The sequence below is a fragment of the Agrilus planipennis genome, unplaced genomic scaffold, assembly GCF_000699045.2.
Source record: "Agrilus planipennis isolate EAB-ADULT unplaced genomic scaffold, Apla_2.0 scaffold193, whole genome shotgun sequence".
Taxonomy (NCBI): domain Eukaryota; kingdom Metazoa; phylum Arthropoda; class Insecta; order Coleoptera; family Buprestidae; genus Agrilus; species Agrilus planipennis.
The window spans coordinates 100,802-122,204 of NW_020442456.1; the positions used below are offsets into that span (position 1 = coordinate 100,802).

General features: G+C 35.7%; 1 protein-coding gene across 1 annotated transcript in view; it reads left to right on the forward strand.

The window, feature by feature from the left end:
• Positions 1–2,332: 2,332 nt before the first annotated feature.
• The window catches only part of LOC108736789 (protein phosphatase 1 regulatory subunit 14B), a 71,485-nt gene continuing 52,414 nt past the window's right edge, over positions 2,333–21,403 (forward strand). The window contains exon 1 of the mRNA XM_018469363.2: positions 2,333–2,595. Within this exon, the coding sequence (XP_018324865.2) occupies positions 2,338–2,595 (258 nt within the window). The 5' untranslated portion in view covers positions 2,333–2,337. The remainder of the gene's footprint in view (positions 2,596–21,403) is intronic.

Here is a 21,403-nt window from a genome sequence, read left to right on the forward strand (position 1 = left end):
CACGAACATTATTATTCATACATTACGTATAGCCTGTTATCTTCGTCTGATGTTCTTTGCTGCTCCAATATTTTAATTGTATTTTGTTACGTATCTTACTCATATCTTGAGATACTGCTGGATCAATTTTATTATACTGGGTGTCTCAGAAGTCGCGCACCCAATTGTTGGGATCGAAAGAGAAAAAAATTCTGAGCCCAAAAATCCATGCTTGAAATTTTTTTGTAAAGTAGATAATTAGTAATTAATTAATGAAAGTAACCAATCAGAAGCGCGCTACAGAAGAATAAAAAGTGAGTGGGAAGGTGGTAGGGGACGCGAGAGTGAGACGCTAGTGATGCACTCGGCTCCTCACGAGACACCCAATATAGTCGGAGGAGTTTTGCCAAACAAAAACATTACATTTTCCATGAAAATAATGATTGGTATACTCAATAACTAGTAATGTCATCTTTTCGTCGCCACTGTCCCTGTCGTAATTCCTTATCGCACCAATAATTTTATTACATGATGGTAGTATAGGATGTTTATAAATTGTTGTTGTTATATTGTTTATAAATAGGGTTTGCGAACAAAGTAATTTACAAGCTTGTTTTATTTCAGAAATTAAAAATGGAATGTGGATTGAGTACTAGTTACACAAATGGTTCAACACCATCGTCAGGTATTTTGGCACATGAAGTGCGCTCACAGCGATCTCCGTCAAAGGCCGGCCTACACGTAAACTTTAGTGATAAAGGGGAAGTAAAAGAAAGGAGAGAAAAATTTCTTACTGCCAAATACGGAAACCATCAAATGAGCCTAATAAGGAAACGACTAGCCGTTGAAATGTGGCTTTACGAAGAACTGAAGAAACTGTACGAAACATCGGTAAGTGTAACAGCATAATATTGTTTAAATGACATTTTTTATTTTACTGTAGTACCCAGCGTTGGCGCTATAACTTTTGACGTCCTGGATAAATCGAATGTTTTTCATCCCGTGTACTCCACCAAATACCATTGAAAATAGACAACAAATTACAAAATATTGCTGTGCATGATATATATGGTGAACAGTCGCGTCAATGTCTTTCAAATATATGCCCACTGCGCATTTTACGGCCCATGAGATTTTGAAGTACCTCTATCATTTTTGAGATGAATGATATTAAAAACTCAGACCGGTCAATAAAATTTCGACTGCTAACACATCATTGCCGTCATTTAGCTTTGTAGATCGCAGTTCCATATTAGTTAAAATTATCTACATAGATACAGTTTATAGTAATTACAAACATACAACCTTTCAAATAAAATAATTCGAAGTGGTCTGTATTCTGTCAAAACTGCCAGACGCGGATCGCGATTTCGATCTTTTTGGATCTCATCAGCGCGTCGCAGNCGTTTTCAGCAAGTAGATATCCACACAAGTGGACCTTGTTGGAGCATACGTAATCTTAAAATGTAGCATCGTGCTACAGATGGCGTTTACTGCGCCATTTGTAGTATTTTCTAAAATTGCCGAAGCAGTTGGGGCTTTCGGTAAGGTTATTACTCTTATGCTTATGTGTATTACCATGTACCTTGTACTTCCTTAATTTTTTCAGAGTGTTCATCAGACATAGTGTACATTCGTTTTCGTGTCGTCTTATAATTAATTATGATATTTATTGGTTTTATTTATTCAGGTGCTGTCTTAGAATACTGATTTTGATTTAGACTATTTATAATATTTATTTAAAAAACATATTGTTTATATGTTCTCGTATATGTCTTGCCTATGTTATAAACCGCATTGTTTGATAGGATTTATGACAAAGAAGCCTTTTCTGAGGGAGTTTCGTCTGTAAGGAGAAGCGTTGGTGTGGTTTCAGAATTAATAAAAACCGTACATCCCTTATAGGCATTTTATGAGCTTTAGAATTTCTATTTTTGTCAATAAATTCAGTACATAGAAATTTTAGGTATCAAATAAAAAGAAAGATTGACCTTTTGAAACTCATATATAGTCGGAGGAGTTTTTCCAAACAAAAACATTACATTTTCCATGAAAATAATGACTGGTCTACTCAATAACTAGTAATGTCATTTTCTCGTCGCCATTGTCCCCAGTGTTGCCAGACAGATTTTATAAAAAACTGTAGGTGGCAGCTCCAAAAAGCAGGAGGCGTAAGAACAAAAGCGGGAGTTCCAAACTATTACCATTTGAAAGTATGGTCAATTATAAAATTTGATAGTATTGNTTTATTACATGATGGTAGTATAGGATGTTTATAAATTGTTGTTGTTATATTGTTTATAAATAGGGTTTGCGAACAAAGTAATTTACAAGCTTGTTTTATTTCAGAAATTAAAAATGGAATGTGGATTGAGTACTAGTTACACAAATGGTTCAACACCATCGTCAGGTATTTTGGCACATGAAGTGCGCTCACAGCGATCTCCGTCAAAGGCCGGCCTACACGTAAACTTTAGTGATAAAGGGGAAGTAAAAGAAAGGAGAGAAAAATTTCTTACTGCCAAATACGGAAACCATCAAATGAGCCTAATAAGGAAACGACTAGCCGTTGAAATGTGGCTTTACGAAGAACTGAAGAAACTGTACGAAACATCGGTAAGTGTAACAACATAATATTGTTTAAATGGCATTTTTTATTTTACTATGGTACCTGTTCCGGTTCATCAATTACATGTATAGTGTATAAAACTTTTACTATTTAGAAAATTTAGACTGTTCCTGCTGAGCCTTTGAGCGTTTGATAGACAGGCAGTTTTTTTAAATTTATGACGTATAGCTTTATGACAGTTGTCCCTCGATATTCGGGGCACACTGTAACGAATCTGATTAGTTTAGGATTGTATTTGTATGTAGCTCCAGAACCGACCTTTTTCCTTTACTTAGAATTTCACAACGCCTACCACTTTCCAATTCCTAGTTTCAACCAATAGTAGTCACCACCCCACTTACCCCTTGTATATAGATTAGCTTTAAATACTTAGACTGTACTATATAGACATTATTATTGATAATTCAGTTATACCAGTAAAATATTGATTCTTTAGTTATACCAGACAAGATTGATTATTCAGTAAAACCAGTAAATATTAATTCATCCTTTAAACCAGTAAAAATAGATTCATCTTTATACCAGTTAATTCAGATTAAGAACCAAACATAGCCAATAAACCGATAATCCAAGTTTGTGTTCTTATTATTTCATCTAACTAACTACGCAAATTTAATTAGGCCCGTAGTCCGTCTAAATCAAGACGGGACATTACAGTACCCAGGGTTGGGGCGATAACTTTTGACGTCCTGGATAAATCGAATGTTTGCCATCCCGTGTACTCCACCTAATACCATTGAAATAGACAAATAATTACAAAATAGTACACGTGACTCTTACGATTAATTAGAAGTAATTCAAAATCGTTTGGAACATGACTTTGAATTGCGTAGTGACAAAAATTGTTTACACTGTAAATATAAACTGTAAACTTTACAGTTTACATTGAGCTCCGTTCTTGACCGTGCATGGTGTATATGGTAAACAGTCGCGTCAATGTCTTTGAAATATACGCCCACTGCGCATTTTGCGGCCCATGAGATTTTAAAGTACCTCTAATATTTTTGTGATGAATGATATTAAAAACTCAGACCGGTCAATAAAATTTCGACTGCAAACACATCATTGCCGTCATACAGGATCGCAGATCGCAGTTCCATATTAGTTAAAATTACCTACATAGATACAGTTTATAGTAATTAGAAGCGTATAACCTTTCGTCCAGCGTAATATCATTTATTAAATTGAGCAACAAATTTGGTATGTAGGTACTAAAAATTAGGCAGAGTATTCATGTAGGAAACCATGCCAGGACCGCACTTAGTCCAAGCTTAGCCCAAAATTGTTCAATTCTGGTCCGAGATTGGCAACCAATATTGGCAAATGCTTAGCTTCTCACTTTGGTACAAGCCTGTTTGGCATGCTTGGTCCACGACTGCTCTGCCAGTGCTGAAGCAAGACTTGGCAATATTAGCAAAAAATTTGGCAAGCAATACAGGACCAAGAATTAGCGAGCAGTATTAACCCAAAATTGAGCAGCCCATATTGTGTCAAGACTTGGTGAACGATATTAACCCAAGATTGGACAGCTTGAAACATAATGAACAAAAATAATCCAAAATTGGGCAACTGCATCGCTTTCTATCTTGGTTAATACTTCGTGACCCAGTATTGGATATAACTTGGTGAATTTGATTTGGTATTAACAAACCCATACTTGACTGTTTGACTTCCCTCAACTGACCCAGGTTTGGATTTGTCGTCAAGTCTGGCATTTCCTACTTGGGTAGGAATGGAGGAGAAAACATTATTCTAAAAGTGTAAAAATGAATCCTACATAAGAAAATGCATGCTTTTAAAGGCTGACAAAGGCTGTCTATCTACCAGTGATTATTTGTGTAACAGAAGAAAATCCAGTAATATGGGACAAGAATAATAAAAAACTTTAATTTTTAAGACCGACCGTCCTTCTGTAGGGTTTGGTTTTGAGCTTCTGCTATTTCGGCAATGAAAAATATCCGTTGTTACGGTTAATTAGAATCCGCTTAATTTTGATAGAATTTTGTAAACATCTTATCAAAACAAAATTCTTAGCTTTTTTGTCAAGAAATTGGTACTCGGCAGCTTCGCAACTGTTTATTTCCGGCGAATCTCCAGTGTCGTCTACAAACTACCATTCAAGTGCCTTTTTTTTGTCGTATGGTTCATGTGGGAAAAGTTTACTGCACACGCCACCACAATGGCTTTTTAGAGTTGACGGAGCCGTTTACACGCAGACATTAGGCCACTTTCACACAGTGCGGTAACGACACGATTACTGCATGCAGTAAATCGCAACGACACAAAAGTATATCCAAAATAAATGTGTTTAAAGTGAACGCTTTCACACTGATGCGAACCGATATTAAAATCGTCGTAGTAACAAATGTCGTTCAATGCAACCAAATGTACTCTTTCATACATGTCGTGTGTCGCGCCAACTTACGCTTCTTTCACCCATACGGGTTTTTGCCGTTGCCGTGCACGGCAACCGTGCCGTGTATAATAGTAATACATTGGTTTATATGCAAGCGTTCACACAGCACGGTTTGCTGCCGGAGCCGTACACGGCTGCCGTCGCAACACGGCATGGGGACTGTAACAGCACGGAGCCGTAGCCGTGTACGGTAACAGTGAGACAAGCAAGTGTATAGAAGTATGCCCACATGCCGTGTGTTCACACTGCAAAAATTGTATTCAGAATTCTCTCTGAATTGTTCAGTTAGTATTGTATAGTATATCGAAATAATGGTTATTGAAATAGATAATGCGTTGCTAATTACATTTGTTGAACAGCGACCAGTGTTATGGGATAAAACCACTGATGAATTTAAAAATAGAAACAAGATATTACAGGGTTGGAAGGAAATTTGTGGGATTCTGAAGGATGACTTTGATGTAATACTACGAAAGCAACAAAACGATATAGGAAAAATAATGTTAAAAATAATATGCCATATCATTATTAACAACATGCGTTTTATTCTTTAGTCCATTTTGGTCACATATCAAGAGAAAACTAAACCCGAAGTGAAAAACCGTGTGCTGTGTGAACGCAAAGCAAATGCACGGTTATCGTTAGAAAACCGTATGTGCGAAAGCATCGTTAGGGGTCGTTGTCCATGGTAGCCGATACTCTTTCCTGCCGCACGTGTATGATATGCTAGTAATGCTAACCGCGACTTGCAGCCATTAACATGTCTTTCACAAAAAAAAGACAAACATTCGATTAGGCTCGCATTTCAACTTGGAATTCAGTTGCATGACGTAAAAGCGGCGCGGCGTTCCGATACGATACGACAAATCGCGTGTAGTAAATCGTGTCGTTATCGCACTGTGTGAAAGTAGTCTTATTACCCACCGTAGAACCGGCTTATGACGAAAATGCGTCTTGTACAAGGGCATTTATTAGGTTTCGCACACGGATGGTTGCCTGCCGATCGGTTATTTTACTAATAAGTAGAAAACCCGATATTAGATATTTTTGGTTAGTCGCTACAATTATATTTACTGTAGGTACGCTAACAAAAAAAAATAAGTACATTATTTTATTTATCCTTTTACAATTAACGAAAAATTAGCAACGTTTTGAATAACTGTAAATAACAGATCGAACTCGAATTGAGGCGTACTTAATTGAAAAGAAATATAAATTCGCTTATGCTTTATAAACGTTAAATGATTTATGCCTTGAAAGGACAAATTCATTTAATTCCAGTTAAGAATTTACGCAACTCAAATCTACAATATAATTTAACTTTTCTATCAATTTAAAATGTCACTTAAACTTTTAATAATAGCTTCTGCATTCAAATGAATACTGCCTCTGTTTATTTTATATGGTTTTTTGTTGGTTTACTAGTGGGGGCTATTCGGGTGAAACAGGTGAAGAGGCATTTGACCTATTTTTTTTAACAGTATCGAGACTTATTTTTCTCGCAAAATAAATGTAATTTCTGTTATAATTATTTTATATTTTTCTCTGCTGCCTCAAAGGCTTGCCATGACAACGGTAACGTCAGCGGCTTGCACTCCTACCGCTGTTCGCTCCTAATCGAATAAGGAGGATGTCACCAGTCGACCGTACTTGCATGCTTCTTGAAGGAATACAGCGCACCACAGACAATCTCGATAAATTGTTGACTTTTTTTTTTGTTTAGATTGTACTCGAGGAGGGGAAATCTTCAAAAAGACACCCCGGAAGGGAGGTAGTGTCGGATTCTTATCGACTAAAACCCCTTCTTGAGCGGGGAGATAAACCCTGTGGAAGGCTGAGGATTGGGGATAGGGTTGAGATGAGAAATGGGTTAAGAGTGTGGTTAGAAAGGAGTGATGGGGAGGAAACCGAAGTAGGTGGTCCACCTCTGAAGTGCTGGATGGACACTCGCGCTAAAAAGCGAAAGATAAATTGTTGATTTTTTTTATGTATTCGTGGAAGAGGGGAAATCTTCAAAAGACACCCAGCCGGCCGTACGACTGGGTAGTGTCGGATTCCCGAGGAAGAATTCCTCGGATCTACCGATTAAAACCCCTCTACCTCAGGCCGTTCTAGGACCAACTAGGGTCCTCTTCAGCCGATAAATTGTTGAAAAAAAAACTTTTGGGTGTTTCATTCCCACCAGCCACTAATGCTGGTTGGCGGGCAGTCCCTCCGGACTACGCCGAAAGGTAGGGCGCAAGACCCTCTTCAGCCTGCTTTCAGGAATCGTGAGAATGGGCGGGTGGTGGTTCGGGTGAGAAAGAGGAGATGGACGAAATGAAGACAGAAGAGAATGAAAGATTATCTGTGGCATTTGCCTAAGTGATCCAAGGAAACCACAGATAAACTTGGACCAAGGCAGACGGACCCGGAATCGAACCGGCGTCCTCCCGAATGCCAAGCAATGGTCTAAACCTCTAGGCCATGCCGCTCGGTAAATTGTTGACCAAACCGACGAGGCTCCTAGAGAGCGAGTTTACATAATATCCAAGTACATGCAGTGTATCGCCATCTAGTGCGTATTTGCTGCTACTGTAGTATTTCATGAATGAGACAAGGCCTTACTAAGGTAGAGTCTGTTCAAAATTTGTTGATGGAAAATTCTTAGAAACGAGACAGATCAATTCTCGAAACCCAAGGGTCTGTCCAGGCTTTCTCGTACATACAGTGACGTACATTTAAATATTCGTAGTGATTAAAAGTTTGCTGGGCACTGGATGAAACATATATTTTTAATTAACACAAATTGAAATGTAATTACTGTAAACGGTATGTAATAGATCAGTAATAAATAATAAGAATAAGGACGGTGTTGTTCTTAACGATTATTAAAAAGAACCATTTTTGGATACAAAAATCGAAAAAATTATTAGAATATTTTTTAATACACATCTGGGTTGTATTTATTTACCTGTTTAAATTTTAAAAATGTATGTTTCGTGGATTACTCGGCGAACTTTCAATTAGATTTTTCTCAGTTTTTTTTAAATATTCGAGGCTAATCTAAAGAAGCACTGTTGCTGAAAATTCCGCAATTAGAGTCTAAGAATGACACTGGGTCTCGAAACACGCTGTTAAAAAATTCGTACAAATACCTTCAGCTTTAGCCGTATTTTCATATAAATAATAAAACAAAAAGTTGAGTTCGAAAAAAAAGGTTAAATGAGAAATTTGTAGGTATTAATAACATTCTTTCCGATTTCCGAGTTTTTCTGTTTATTAACTTTTCATTAAAACAACCTAAAACCTGTTACTACTTGTAAAAATATTGGTTTTGGGTATCTAAAATTCAGTTTTTTTTTTGGTGTGAAATTTTAAAAAAAATACGTGAAATTTTGGTTTCTGCAAAAACAAAAGTGTTTTCATAAAATTGTTCGTATACAGTTCATCAACAATGTAGAGTATCGCGCAATTAATTGTAGTTTGGTTTTTTAAATTTTACGTACCTACAAAAATGGCACCTCAAAAACGCCAAGATTTAGAGGTTTGGTGTAATTTTTAGTTGTAATTTTTTTAATTTAATATTTATCGGAACCAANCCATTTTTGGATACAAAAATCGAAAAAATTATTAGAATATTTTTTAATACACATCTGGGTTGTATTTATTTACCTGTTTAAATTTTAAAAATGTATGTTTCGTGGATTACTCGGCGAACTTTCAATTAGATTTTTCTCAGTTTTTTTTTAATATTCGAGGCTAATCTAAAGAAGCACTGTTGCTGAAAATTCCGCAATTAGAGTCTAAGAATGACACTGGGTCTCGAAACACGCTGTTAAAAAATTCGTACAAATACCTTCAGCTTTAGCCGTATTTTCATATAAATAATAAAACAAAAAGTTGAGTTCGAAAAAAAAGGTTAAATGAGAAATTTGTAGGTATTAATAACATTCTTTCCGATTTCCGAGTTTTTCTGTTTATTAACTTTTCATTAAAACAACCTAAAACCTGTTACTACTTGTAAAAATATTGGTTTTGGGTATCTAAAATTCAGTTTTTTTTTTGGTGTGAAATTTTAAAAAAAATACGTGAAATTTTGGTTTCTGCAAAAACAAAAGTGTTTTCATAAAATTGTTCGTATACAGTTCATCAACAATGTAGAGTATCGCGCAATTAATTGTAGTTTGGTTTTTTAAATTTTACGTACCTACAAAAATGGCACCTCAAAAACGCCAAGATTTAGAGGTTTGGTGTAATTTTTAGTTGTAATTTTTTTAATTTAATATTTATCGAAACNTCCGATTTCCGTGTTTTTCTGTTTATTAACTTTTCATTAAACAACTTAAAACCTGTTACTTGATAAAAATATTGGTTTTGAGTATCTGAAAATTCAGTTTTTTTTTTTGGCGTGAAATTTTAAAAAAAATTCGTGAAATTTTGGTTTCTGTAAAAACAAAAGCGTTTTCATAAAATTGTTCGTATACAGTTCACCAACAACTTAGAGTATTTTTCTTCGTTAAGATTTGCAGATATACTATCGCGCAATTATTTGTAGTTTGGGTTTTTAAATTTTACGTACCTACAAAAAATGACACCTCAAAAACGTCAAGATTTAGAGGTTTGGTGTAATTTTTAGTTGTAATTTTTTTAATTTCATATTTATCGAAACCAAAAAATTTCAGCGAAAACACCAAACCTAATAGCGAAAAACTGTTTTTTCGACTTTCGTGAATTTGTTAGACATTTCCATAGATCGATTAAACTATACATTAAAAAAGACATACCAAATGTTGATGTATCAATAGCAATTAGTGTTGGTTTTTAAGTACCTATGTACGTTTGTTTTAAAAAGTAATATAAAAACCAATATTTACTGCCGAATAGAAATATATAATTTACTCAAAAAATGGTTGCACGCTATGTTATATAGAATTTACTTAATAATTACAACTGGATAAAATTTTAAATAATTGCTTAGTCTCTTAAAACATGGTTGAAGGGGTAGCAACACTTTATAATTGAGTAGCATATCAACTTTGTAACTCAACTGTAGATATATTAAGTACGATAGAATAATGAAAACTGTTCCCACAATTATCGATTATTTCTAAAACGATTGCATATATTAATTACTTACGAGATACGTACGTATATCTGTTTTTTCACTTCCTTAATGCTGTGGGAGCATTCACACGAAAAAAACACTAGAAAGTTGAAAGACCGTTGGGAAATTTCTCGATAATGAAGTTGAAATTTCGCATTTATTGTGCACATTCCAACATTTTGAGAAATGTTTCTGACAGAAAAATACGTAGGTATACTATTTTTACCTTCCTTCTAGTAATTCGAATAAAAATTAAATAACTATTGTTTGAATAAAACAATAGAACTTCCAGCTCAGCTTTTTCGTATAAAATACGGTTTTCTAAAGTCTTTTTAAATAAAAGCAAATTGGACCTTCCCCTCTTCCCCATTAGAATATCAGTGAAAAAAGAAAATAAAAATTGAATTCGGCAAAATATTCAGTAGGTAATTTATTATTAATTAACAAAATTTTAAAAATTTCGAAATGTGGCGTTATAGGCGGATGATGAGGATAACGTGGGTAGAAAAGGTTAGANAAGATATTAATTAAAGTAAAATATATTTATCAAAAAAAAAAAGGAAAAACAATATACAGGAACTATTTTACCAAAACAAAGCTAAAACTGATTGTTACATGGAAGATGCCTCAGTACAAGGTGACACGACGTGCGAAATACCTGGAACAAAACAAAAGTATGAGCGACCAGTTCGCCTAAATTCCATTTGTTTTATATACTTTCACCAAAGTAAGTTTCTCTGTTTAAAACTACAACCTATGGAGCACATCGTGTCTGTCACCCACGAGTGTTAAACTACTAACAACAAAAATACGTACCCTGCAGTGCAACGGGGTCAGTGGTAAAATAAAGTAATGGTGAAAGGATTTTAACATGCTGTGTGGCTCAAACACTCCACAACAGCATCCTGTACGGCTCAAGCACTCTGTCAGGTAATTAATGCTTAAAGGATTTTAACACGCTGTGTGGCTCAAACATTCCACAACAGCATCCTGTACGGCTCAAGCACTCCGTCAGGTAATTAATGATTAAAGGATTTTAACACGCTGGGTGGCTCAAACAGTCCACAACAGCACCCTGTACGGCTCAAGCACTCCATCAGGTAATTAATGCTTAAATGATTTTAACACGCTGTGTGGTTCAAACACTCCACAACAGTACCTGTACGGCTCAAGCACGCCGTCAGGTAATTAATGCTTAAAGGATTTTAACAAGCTGTGTGACTCAAACAGTCCACAACAGCACCTTGTACGGCTCAAGAACTCCGTCAGGTAATTAATAATCAAATGATTTTCGCTAACGGCTCAAACACTCCGTAATAGCGTCACTTCTTAATGAGAATTGTACGGCTTAGGTAATTGGATTCTAATCTGTTTAATGAAATAAAGCAAAAATGCCAAAACAAAACGTAAATGAAATCAAAAACAATTTAGTAATTCTGATATTTAGGTGAACATGGAAATGCTGTGTGAGTAACCTCACCGGTAATTGTGGATTATTTCCACAACTATAACAATTCAGCACAATTCAGTCCTTTCTTTTTTAAAATCACATGCACGAAACACCACACACACACTAAGAATGATTAGATCTTAGCTGAGCTTATTGGCTTCATGCGTGCGTTTACAAAATGTATGCCCGCAGGTACTATTCCCTGGCTTGTCCCATGCATTTCATTTTCGACTGCTCTTAACTTAATGCGTCTGGTGTCGCTGTTGTGATAGCGAACCAATAAATTAGTCTAAGGGATAAACTAAATTCCAAGAAGTAAACTTACTTCTTACACAATTGACCACACCATGGGGGTTGCTCATTTTTAGCTAGCCGACAATACATCGACAGGTATAATAATGTTGTAAACAGATATACTAGCTGTTAGCCAAAAAGTTTAAAGTCATAGATCAGATGGAGCCGTAGTATAAATGCAAACCACAAAATGTATTAGAAAACCACTTAGCCAAGCATTATTGGGATAGAGACATAATTATAGACAAACAGTTTCCATATTATATCGCAAAAGGTGTGAGTGAGGTTCTTTGGCATTAGTCAAAGTCACCAGTGAAAACTGAGACCAGGAAAATAATAATTTACTTTAAGAGCCTTTGTGTTTTTCAGGCTTTCTATGGTTTGTTCCTGACAACCGTTTTTTGTATTGTAAGCACCCAAAGTTATTTATGTGGAGATTTTAAAATGCTCAAAAAAAAAATTAATTTTAGGTATCTCGGTGTGGGGCATTCGACTAGTACGTTAATCAGTAATGTGCTCGAAAAGCATGCGAAGAAAGTAATGGTTTGTCTGGAATGTTTGTTCGGATTTTTAAGGAAAATTAAGTTTCCTACTGTTGTATTATTCAGTTTTGCTGTCTTTAAGTGTTCTAATTGCTGGTAATAATATTCCGAATTTATCACTTATTGTTTGGTATGCTGAGTTTCTTTGAATGATCATCGCCTCTTAGGGTGACTAAACACCTTTTTAATTGATTATTATTATAAATAAAGTATGTCANGATTTTTAAGGAAAATTCAGTTTCCTACTTTTTTATTATTCAGTTTTGCTGTCTTTAAGTGTTCTAATTGCTGGTAATAATATTCCGAATTTATCACTTATTGTTTGGTATGCTGAGTTTCTTTGAATGATCATCGCCTCTTAGGGTGACTAAACACCTTTTTCATTGAATATTATTATAAATAAAGTATGTCACTGAACTTGCTTTAAAACGTATGTCTCCTCGTTACGTTTATATGTAGACTGATTCGCAAATCAATGTGCGATTTGTCAATTTTTTTCGTGAAATCGCAGGAACCAATAAGCCAAACTTATGATGTTTTTATTATTATTAATTAATCAATAATTTCTGATTAGAATATCTACTTGCATAATCGCTTTTGCATGCTATAAGCGCGACCATACCTAAAAGTAGGTGCTTCTTCAATCATTTATATACTCTCAAATTTTATTACTTCTAATCACCCGCCAAAGAGAAAAATGCTAAATCTCACTACGAGGATTTGTCTCAAAGAATAAGAGTTAGCAGTTGACGCCAGATTTTTTTGATAACTCTGAGATGGAAAGAGATTAAAAGTAGATATACCTATTGGACACATATCCAAATGTAGAAATTGATTTGAGAATCTTTTTAAACATAATGATAACTAATTGTTGTGGCGAACGCTCCTTCTCTAAACGGAAAAAAATAAATGAATTAAGAAGAACAATGCTTCAAGAAAGGTTGACCAGTTTGTTGCTAATGTTCATAGAATGGAATTTGTTCAACGACATAGACTTTGAACAACTGGTTGACGATTTTGCATATCTGAAAACTTGAAGGGCACCAACCTGAGAATGATAAAAGTTACTTTTCCAAATAAAAAAACAAATAATTGTTGATAAACCAAAATAATACTCTGTCAAAGCTGTAGGGGCCCCGGTAGGTTTTTGTGGCCAGGGCCTCCAATAGGTTAAAGACGGCCCTGTCTATCATGTAAAATGTATGGCATCTTTTACAATTTATTTTATGAACACCAAGAAGCTCTCAAGAATGTAGTGCATTCATTAATTAATCAGGATTTAATATCTAGAGACTAATTATTACCGTATTTTTTAATTTTTTGAGGTTCGGCTCATTTTTTATTAGACCTACCTACATCAAAGCGCTTTCGTATATAGATATCTATTTTTTTAAATTACTTTACTACCTATTCTGTTTTAGATAATGTTAAATAATCATAAAATATTTATTTTAATGGAAACTGTGGTTGCGACATTTTAATCTTTGTATTTATTTTAGTAATTTTAACGTTATTTACCAAAATATCAACAGGAACTCACATTCGGTATTTCTCTTTCGTGCTAGATTTTGTGTCTATTTGTAACGCACTGAAAATACAAATCTGGAAGGCTGCCAGAATGTATAGTACCTAAAACGTACGGGATATACGATATATCTTTATTATTAGAGTTATAGGTATACCTTAAACGTTGGTTGTAACGATGACAATTATAAAATTGTGCTTTAACTTGCGGATGTAGGTACTGTTACGTCGCGACTTTGAGTACTGTTTCGAAGGGTTCTTGATGATTGGCGTACACAATACGTTGGTTGTTGTTGTCCCAGGCACGTTTATCTGGGGGTTCCTCTTAATTATTGTAAAAACACTTTTATTTTACACCAGGAATGTTGCCTTTCAATGTAAAACTACGGTGCTTTTCAATAATAGAACAATTAAGTCTTCGTATCTAAAAACTAATCTTTCGGCAACACATCACTGAACTAGTCGATATTACACAAAAAGAGTAGTAATTTAAAAGAATTTATTAAAAATGATACAGGCCCAAAACGTAGATCTAATAATTAAGAACTAAACTAATCTATTGTTTTTAGTAGTTTATATACTAAATGTAAGTCATTAAGAATTATTACAAATAATGAGGTAAAAGTAAGTGATGCTAACATAACAGTACATAGAACATATCATCATCAGAAGGTCATCAGTCCTAAGACTGGTTGGACACGCACCTCCATTCCTTCCTATCCTGAGCTAATTTTCGCATTTTCCTAAAACTAGAAGAACTCACATCCGTAACTATTTACCAACAGTAATCCAATCTTGATCTACCTCTACCCCTCCTAACTCTCGTTTCTGCCTCTAATATGTCTCTGAGTAGACCTTCATGCCTGAGAAGGTGTCCTACCAACCTATCTCGCTTATTTCTTATTGACTTCCATAGAGTCCTCTATTCTCCTAGTCTTTTTAATACCTCTTCATTTTTAACCTTCTCTATCCACGGTATCCTCATAATTCGCCTGTAACACTACATTTCGAACGCTTCTAACTTTTTCTTTTCCGCAACGCCCACCGTCCATGTTTCGAACCGTACAGTGTTGCCCTCCAAACATACACCTTTAACAACCTTTTTCGAATTTCTAATGTAACCATTCGCTAGCATAGAAGTGACGTCTTTTTGGTGAAGGCGACTCTACCCTGCGCTATCCTCTGCTTTAAATCCCTACTACTCCGTTCGTCCTGATTTATATGTATTCCCAGATCAGCTACTTCTTCTAATTTTTCGTCTCCTATCTTTATATTTGCTCTTTTCCTACGTTTTTTCTCTTGCATACCAGTATTTTTGTTTTACAGAGGCAAAAGATTAGTAGGTATACCACATAAACATTCCCATGGCCGTAGATAGGTAAGGAGGGTGTTCCTAGCCGTATTATCACTATCACTATACAGTATAAAACAAAGTCGCTTTCCCGCTGTCTGTCTGTATGTATGCTTAAATCTTTAAAACTACGCAACGGATTTTGATGCGGTCTTTTTTAAAAGATAGAATGATTCAAGGGGAAGGTTTATATGTATAATACATGCATAATATAGTAGAGAAACACTGATAATTTTAGAGGTTTCTAATGTGATGTCGTAAATAAACATATATTTTGCGCTTACATTGCAAACGCTGGCTGAACCCTACGAGATAGATCAAAATAATGTACTACAATATTGTACATCTTAAAAGGGTCTACAAAAAAGTCCGGGATGGTATATGTCTATCTCTTAGGGATAACCCACAATAACCATTTTTATCCTTTACTTTTTATGAGAAATAATGACTTATTTACGAAGCGATTGTAGGCAATACAGCATTAATTCTTATCCAATTAAGTACCTTAAATACATTGTGCATTTAATATAGATCAATATGGCCCTTTACAGCATGTAATTTAAATGAATATTTTCGAAGATATTACAGATTTAAAATGCAGGGACATAGCGGTTGCGGCGGTACCGGCCGGGAGGCCGGTTTGTATTGTCTAATGACAAAAAAACTGTGAATGTTGTATATAAAGACATTCTGTAGTATATTTAGCATGTTTAGGGGGTATCTTTTGAAGATTTCCCCTTCTCGATAATAATCTAAAAAAAACAAAATATACATATTTAGTATCAGCATTGCACCCGTGCGAAGCTGGGGCGGGTCGCTAGTTTTTGTACATATTATGCGTTTTTATTTTATGATAATCTATAATAGTGTAGAGGTTTAAATTGTTCTGATGGTTTTTTGGGTCTACATCTTAAATAGTTTGTGATAGCCCAAACCGTTATGACTTTGTGTATTACGCCGGACAACTTTTTTATAGTTGGGAAAATTGTCTATAAGGGGGCGTTTTCTTTGAATCTCTTTGTAAATTCATTGATTTGGTTATAAAAAGGAATGACCTAAATACAGTATCTCTTTCAATCGAAAGTGTTTTTTATTTTTATATAGCGAAGAAACGTATCTATTGTCGGATAAATATGTGTTCTACATGAAATTTTTTCGAATATAGGGAGTCAGCAAATACTTTCCTAAAAAATTTTCGTATAACGTTGCTGGTTTATTTTAAATGTTTTTATTAAACGATTCTGAAAAAATCAGATGGGAGACACTAAATTTTACGACGTCATGCTCGGGGTGGCGAGCGTGCCAAAAAAGTCAATATATTTGTCCGACAGTATGTTTTCGTCTTTTATAATAAGCTTGCGACGAGGATACCCAAACAAAACGCTCTGCTACACGCAGTTTTCGCAAACAAAAGAGTTGTCTGACTTACCATAAAAAAAAACGAAGTCAGCGGTTAGGTTATCATAAACCTCTTTATGTGTGGGCCCGAGGATTATTGCGATTTACTTGTACCATACCATGGTTGTTTTCGATGTTACTGCACAAAAAAGTACGAGTACTATCGAGTTATCTAATTGAACTTAGAGCGTAGCAGTTGCGATGGATGTGTATGTAGTACTTACGTTTTGTAAGGTTAGGTTACACGGTTATTAAGTTTTACACAAAATGTAATGACGCATCATTACTCCAAACTCCAGTGTTTCATTTTTCATAATACAATACAAAAATAGCGTTTTACTTATCACACTCTGCAGGATTGCATTATAGTGACATAAGGTTTAGAACGAAACCGTGTGCAAGCCATATGAAAAGGACGCCTGTAGTACACCTTAGCTGTGACAGTCTCATTATGTTTCTGCCACACCTCGTAGCACATGTTTCTATTTATGTGTACAACAGTTAATGTTTTTCCCGAAACTCTAGTCCTTGGCACGAATTTGTAAATTTTTGTCCTTTAAGCAGTGTTTAGAAGTTTTCATCACTACACTGCGCTGATCTCAAAATCTTTAACGAATTGTGTTTTTTCGTGTATTATATGTATGTAACGTACAAATGAATTCTTTTAGTTTAATACTTTATTGTATGTCACTTATAGTAACGTCATTCGCAATAAATTATGGAGTCAACGTACTCTGTTTTAGGCCCATTATCATGTTATTTAAATGGTAGAGAATAGGTACATGCAATGAAAGTAGGGTACCCATTTTGGATTCGGTACCCGGCGGATGCGGCCTATTTTTAGGATCTGGCCGGGTATCGGATAATGACGCTCGGTAATTCTACTGGAGAAAAAGAAAACACAAACACCAGCAGTAATAATTTAATAGTATTACGCGTTCTTTTGGGGAACTCGCGGTAATATTTAGAATAACGAAATGTCTAAAGAGTTTAACAGATTTATTTACACAGAAAACAAACAATGTTTAAACTTAACTTAACAACTATCACTATCTCTAAGGCAGTCTAGGATAACCGTTACACTTAACCAGGCCGGAGGCGCGCGCGAAGCAAGACTGACCCAAGGGGTGCAGTAGGCGTTGGTCTCTACTAATTTCCAGGTAGACTAGACTCCGAAGGATGCTCAGTCTAGAGGAGCTGTTAGAAGAGTGGCCAACAACTCTCTTTGCTTGTTCAGCTTCTTAAATAGCCCCTGCGTAGAGAAGGGTGGTGCGGGCTCTATGCTCCCACTCCGTTGGAAGGGGTGTTGATCGGTATCAATCGGAAATCGACGGTGCCTCTATCGACGAGGGTAGTCGAGTGACGCGACGAACTAGCCGGCGAGTTGGGCGCGAAAATTGAAAAGGCAGGGGTGGTGTTACAGTGTGATTTTTTTTCATTCAATAAATAATCTATAATTCTTATCAGCCTATATTGCGGATTTACGGTACTGGCAATTCCGAAATATCAATTTTTAAGGCTAATAGATATTCGTTTCTATAACCGAAGGTTTAGTTTGTTCACGCTAAGCGATGGCCTATAATAATTGTTAATATCTGTTCACATATTTCGGAGATTCCATTATGCTATGCTAACACTATCGGGTGTTTAGATAGGCACTCTATTTCGTTAGTAAAATTCAGGTATGTATTTTAAAACCCATTAATTCGTTCGGCAAAGATTTACGGTGTTTACAATATTAATTTATCTTTCCTGATTATGGCTGCTAATTAGTACTGGAGTAGTTTTAGCAAGGAACTGCTAATCGTTTCTTAAAATGGACGACCATCGTTCCCAGTTAGGTGCCTGCTTGGCGTAATTAGCCTTACGTAGGTAGATCGCGAGCGTACTTCGTTAAAAAGTATATGCAAACGGCCTAAGCGCACTGCTGACTGAATCATTTTGTTTTTTACACGAATCTCTTACGTTAGCTTCGTTTAGATAAATTAAATGGGTTCGGTACTTTTCTGCAATAAACCATCCAACTTTGGAAGCAGACCCTTAATACAATTAGTTAAGGAAACAGATTTTGTTCGTTTTCTCAATCAAATATAGCCACTAACTTGATCTGCTACCGGATAACTAAACCTTTTACAATGTACTTAATTGAAACTGTTTGTTGCTTATCGTAGGTCTTAAAACAATCTAAACTCAAGCAGAATGCAATCACCAATCAGGTGGTAATTAATTGATTTTTACATTATTTAAATTGGATACATTTCAAGTTATTTGACAGTATTTTGACATCTGTTTGCTAATTTTCGTATTTATTATGTTTGACAAGAGCTTTACGTTGTATTGTAGTTAACGGAAAATATCAGTAGATGGCGACATTCGACCCTTATCTTAATATTAATCAATCTGTACTGTAACGGAACAACTTATTCAATTTATCGGAATTATTTCTTGCGTTCTTGTAATAACTGAGAAATTTTAAATTATTCTTCAACATAATTAGCCTTGAAGTTCTAAAAGAACTTTTGTTATTCTGTTTGCACTTGATTCACAGATCAGTTTTTCATCCAAATTGTGATACAGGTTCTTACTTTCACTAGCAGAAGGTTGAAGAAGTCAAGGTTCCGATGAAGAGATGTTAGATGCCTTCAGGAAGCTGTTCCTTTCTACATCGTAAATTAGATCGGTAAAAACTTTAATTATGATTTCTATCGCGTCGAGAGATNTCTGATGTGGTGGGTGGACACTCGCGCTAAAAAGCGAAACTAGGAAATAAATTTGAGCGGGAGAGGGCGGCTCATTGTAGAAGGTGACAGGGCCTTCTGAAACGGTCGTTGGGTTTCGGTGCGAAGTTGGAGAGTGCCGAGATGGTGGGGTTTGGGTGGCCTGATACTGAGGCCCGAAGATTTGCCGCGTATGTGATTGCAGCCTCGGGGAGAGAAGGCAGGCCGGTTTCAATCAGAATTTGGGTGTTTCTGACGAACCACGGGTAGTTAAGTGCGGAGCAAAGAATCCGCATGTATGTACCTTGTAAAGTTTTAGGCGATGGGGAAGGGCGCAGCCCCAGACGGGAATGGCATGGGGTAGCAGTTTCTTAAATAGCCCCTGCGTAGAGAAGGGGCAGTGAGAAGGGTGGTGCGGGCTCTATGCTCCCACTTCGTTGGAAGGGGTGTGGAGCGGTATCATCGGAAATCGACGGTGGCTCTATCGACGAGGGTAGTCAGGTGACGCGACGAACTAGCCGGCAAGTTAGGCGCGAAAATTGAAAAGGCAGGGGTGGTGTTACAATAGGTGTTTTTTATGTTGGATAATTAAAAAACTTCCATAACGGGTGTACTGCTGTGCCACTTAAAAACTCGAAGGACCAGCAAGTTTATAGTAAACATACACGACCAGAAGTAACTATTTATTTACATAAACTTAGAAATTAGTATAATTAAATTAATGTTTAGGAGGAATTGCCTCAGCTAGTCGCAGAACAGACTTATTTTGAATATTAATTGTTTTAGAGAACTAGTTTCTCAGCTGGTCAAGAATGAACTCTCCTTCTGTCGTAAATTTTTGTTCTTATATTATCTTCCAAAATGGAAGAAAGCAGGGTGAGAGCTGCTCAAACCTTATTTACTTAAAATTAGGTATATTTTAGTTACTATGCGTTAGGTACCAAGATTAACTAATTATATATTGATGTACATAAACTATTTACACGCTGAGATTGAAGCAGATCAGATTTCGGGGCTTCCGAGTACTAACAATTACCTGAACGGTACAGTGGTCGAAGCCATAAACTTATTGTTGGTATTTACACTTAATTTCCTAAATTTGGTTTTTCTTACATACCTACTTAAGACTAACGACCTACAATAATATAATACAATGACTATGACAATATGATGCTGTACACAAATACTTACAAAACTATACTACTACCTGTCTAAACTTAAGAATATATACAAAGTGACGGCAGTAGTCTTTTGTGCCGAAACAATAGGTATAACAAAAAATCTACCTAGTGAAAATTTACTATTTGTCCTAATTTGTAGTATTTATTGATTACTATACTAAATTACTTGTTATTTCTATAGAGTTCTTCTGTTTACACTTTTTCTTATGTACAAGAATACATCAGTATGCCCGAACTGTTACAATTTCTGTCGCTCGCTGGTATATCAGGTTTTCATTAACAATAATTACGATAACGATTTTATCACTTTGCATACTTTTAGGGTTTATAAACATTACAGACTTGACTCAACGGTTTCAACTCAACCCCTCGTTGAAATCCGTTAACCAAGAATTAATTTATCATTGGTTTAGTGTTTAAACGATTTTTTTAGAGGGACTTAATGTGGTTTAGGATGTTGGTAAGGGTGGTATTTAATGAAAAGCCGATCAAAACGAAGGCATAGAAACGTTTGAAATGTGGTGTTACAGACGAATGATGAGGATACCGTGGATAGAGAAGGTTAGAAATGAAATACCTCTTCAGAAGGTATAGGAGAACGGAGGACTCTATAGATGTCAGTAATAAATATGCGAGATAGGTTGGTAGGACACCTTCTCAGGCATGGAGGTATAGTCAGAGACATATTAGAGGCAGAAACAGGAGTTAGGAGGGGTAGAGGTAGACCTAGATTAGATTACTGTTCGCAGATAGTTAAGGATGTGGGCTGTTCTAGTTTTAGGGAAATGCGAAGTTTAGCTCAGGATAGGAAAGAGTGGAGGTACGTGTCCAACCAG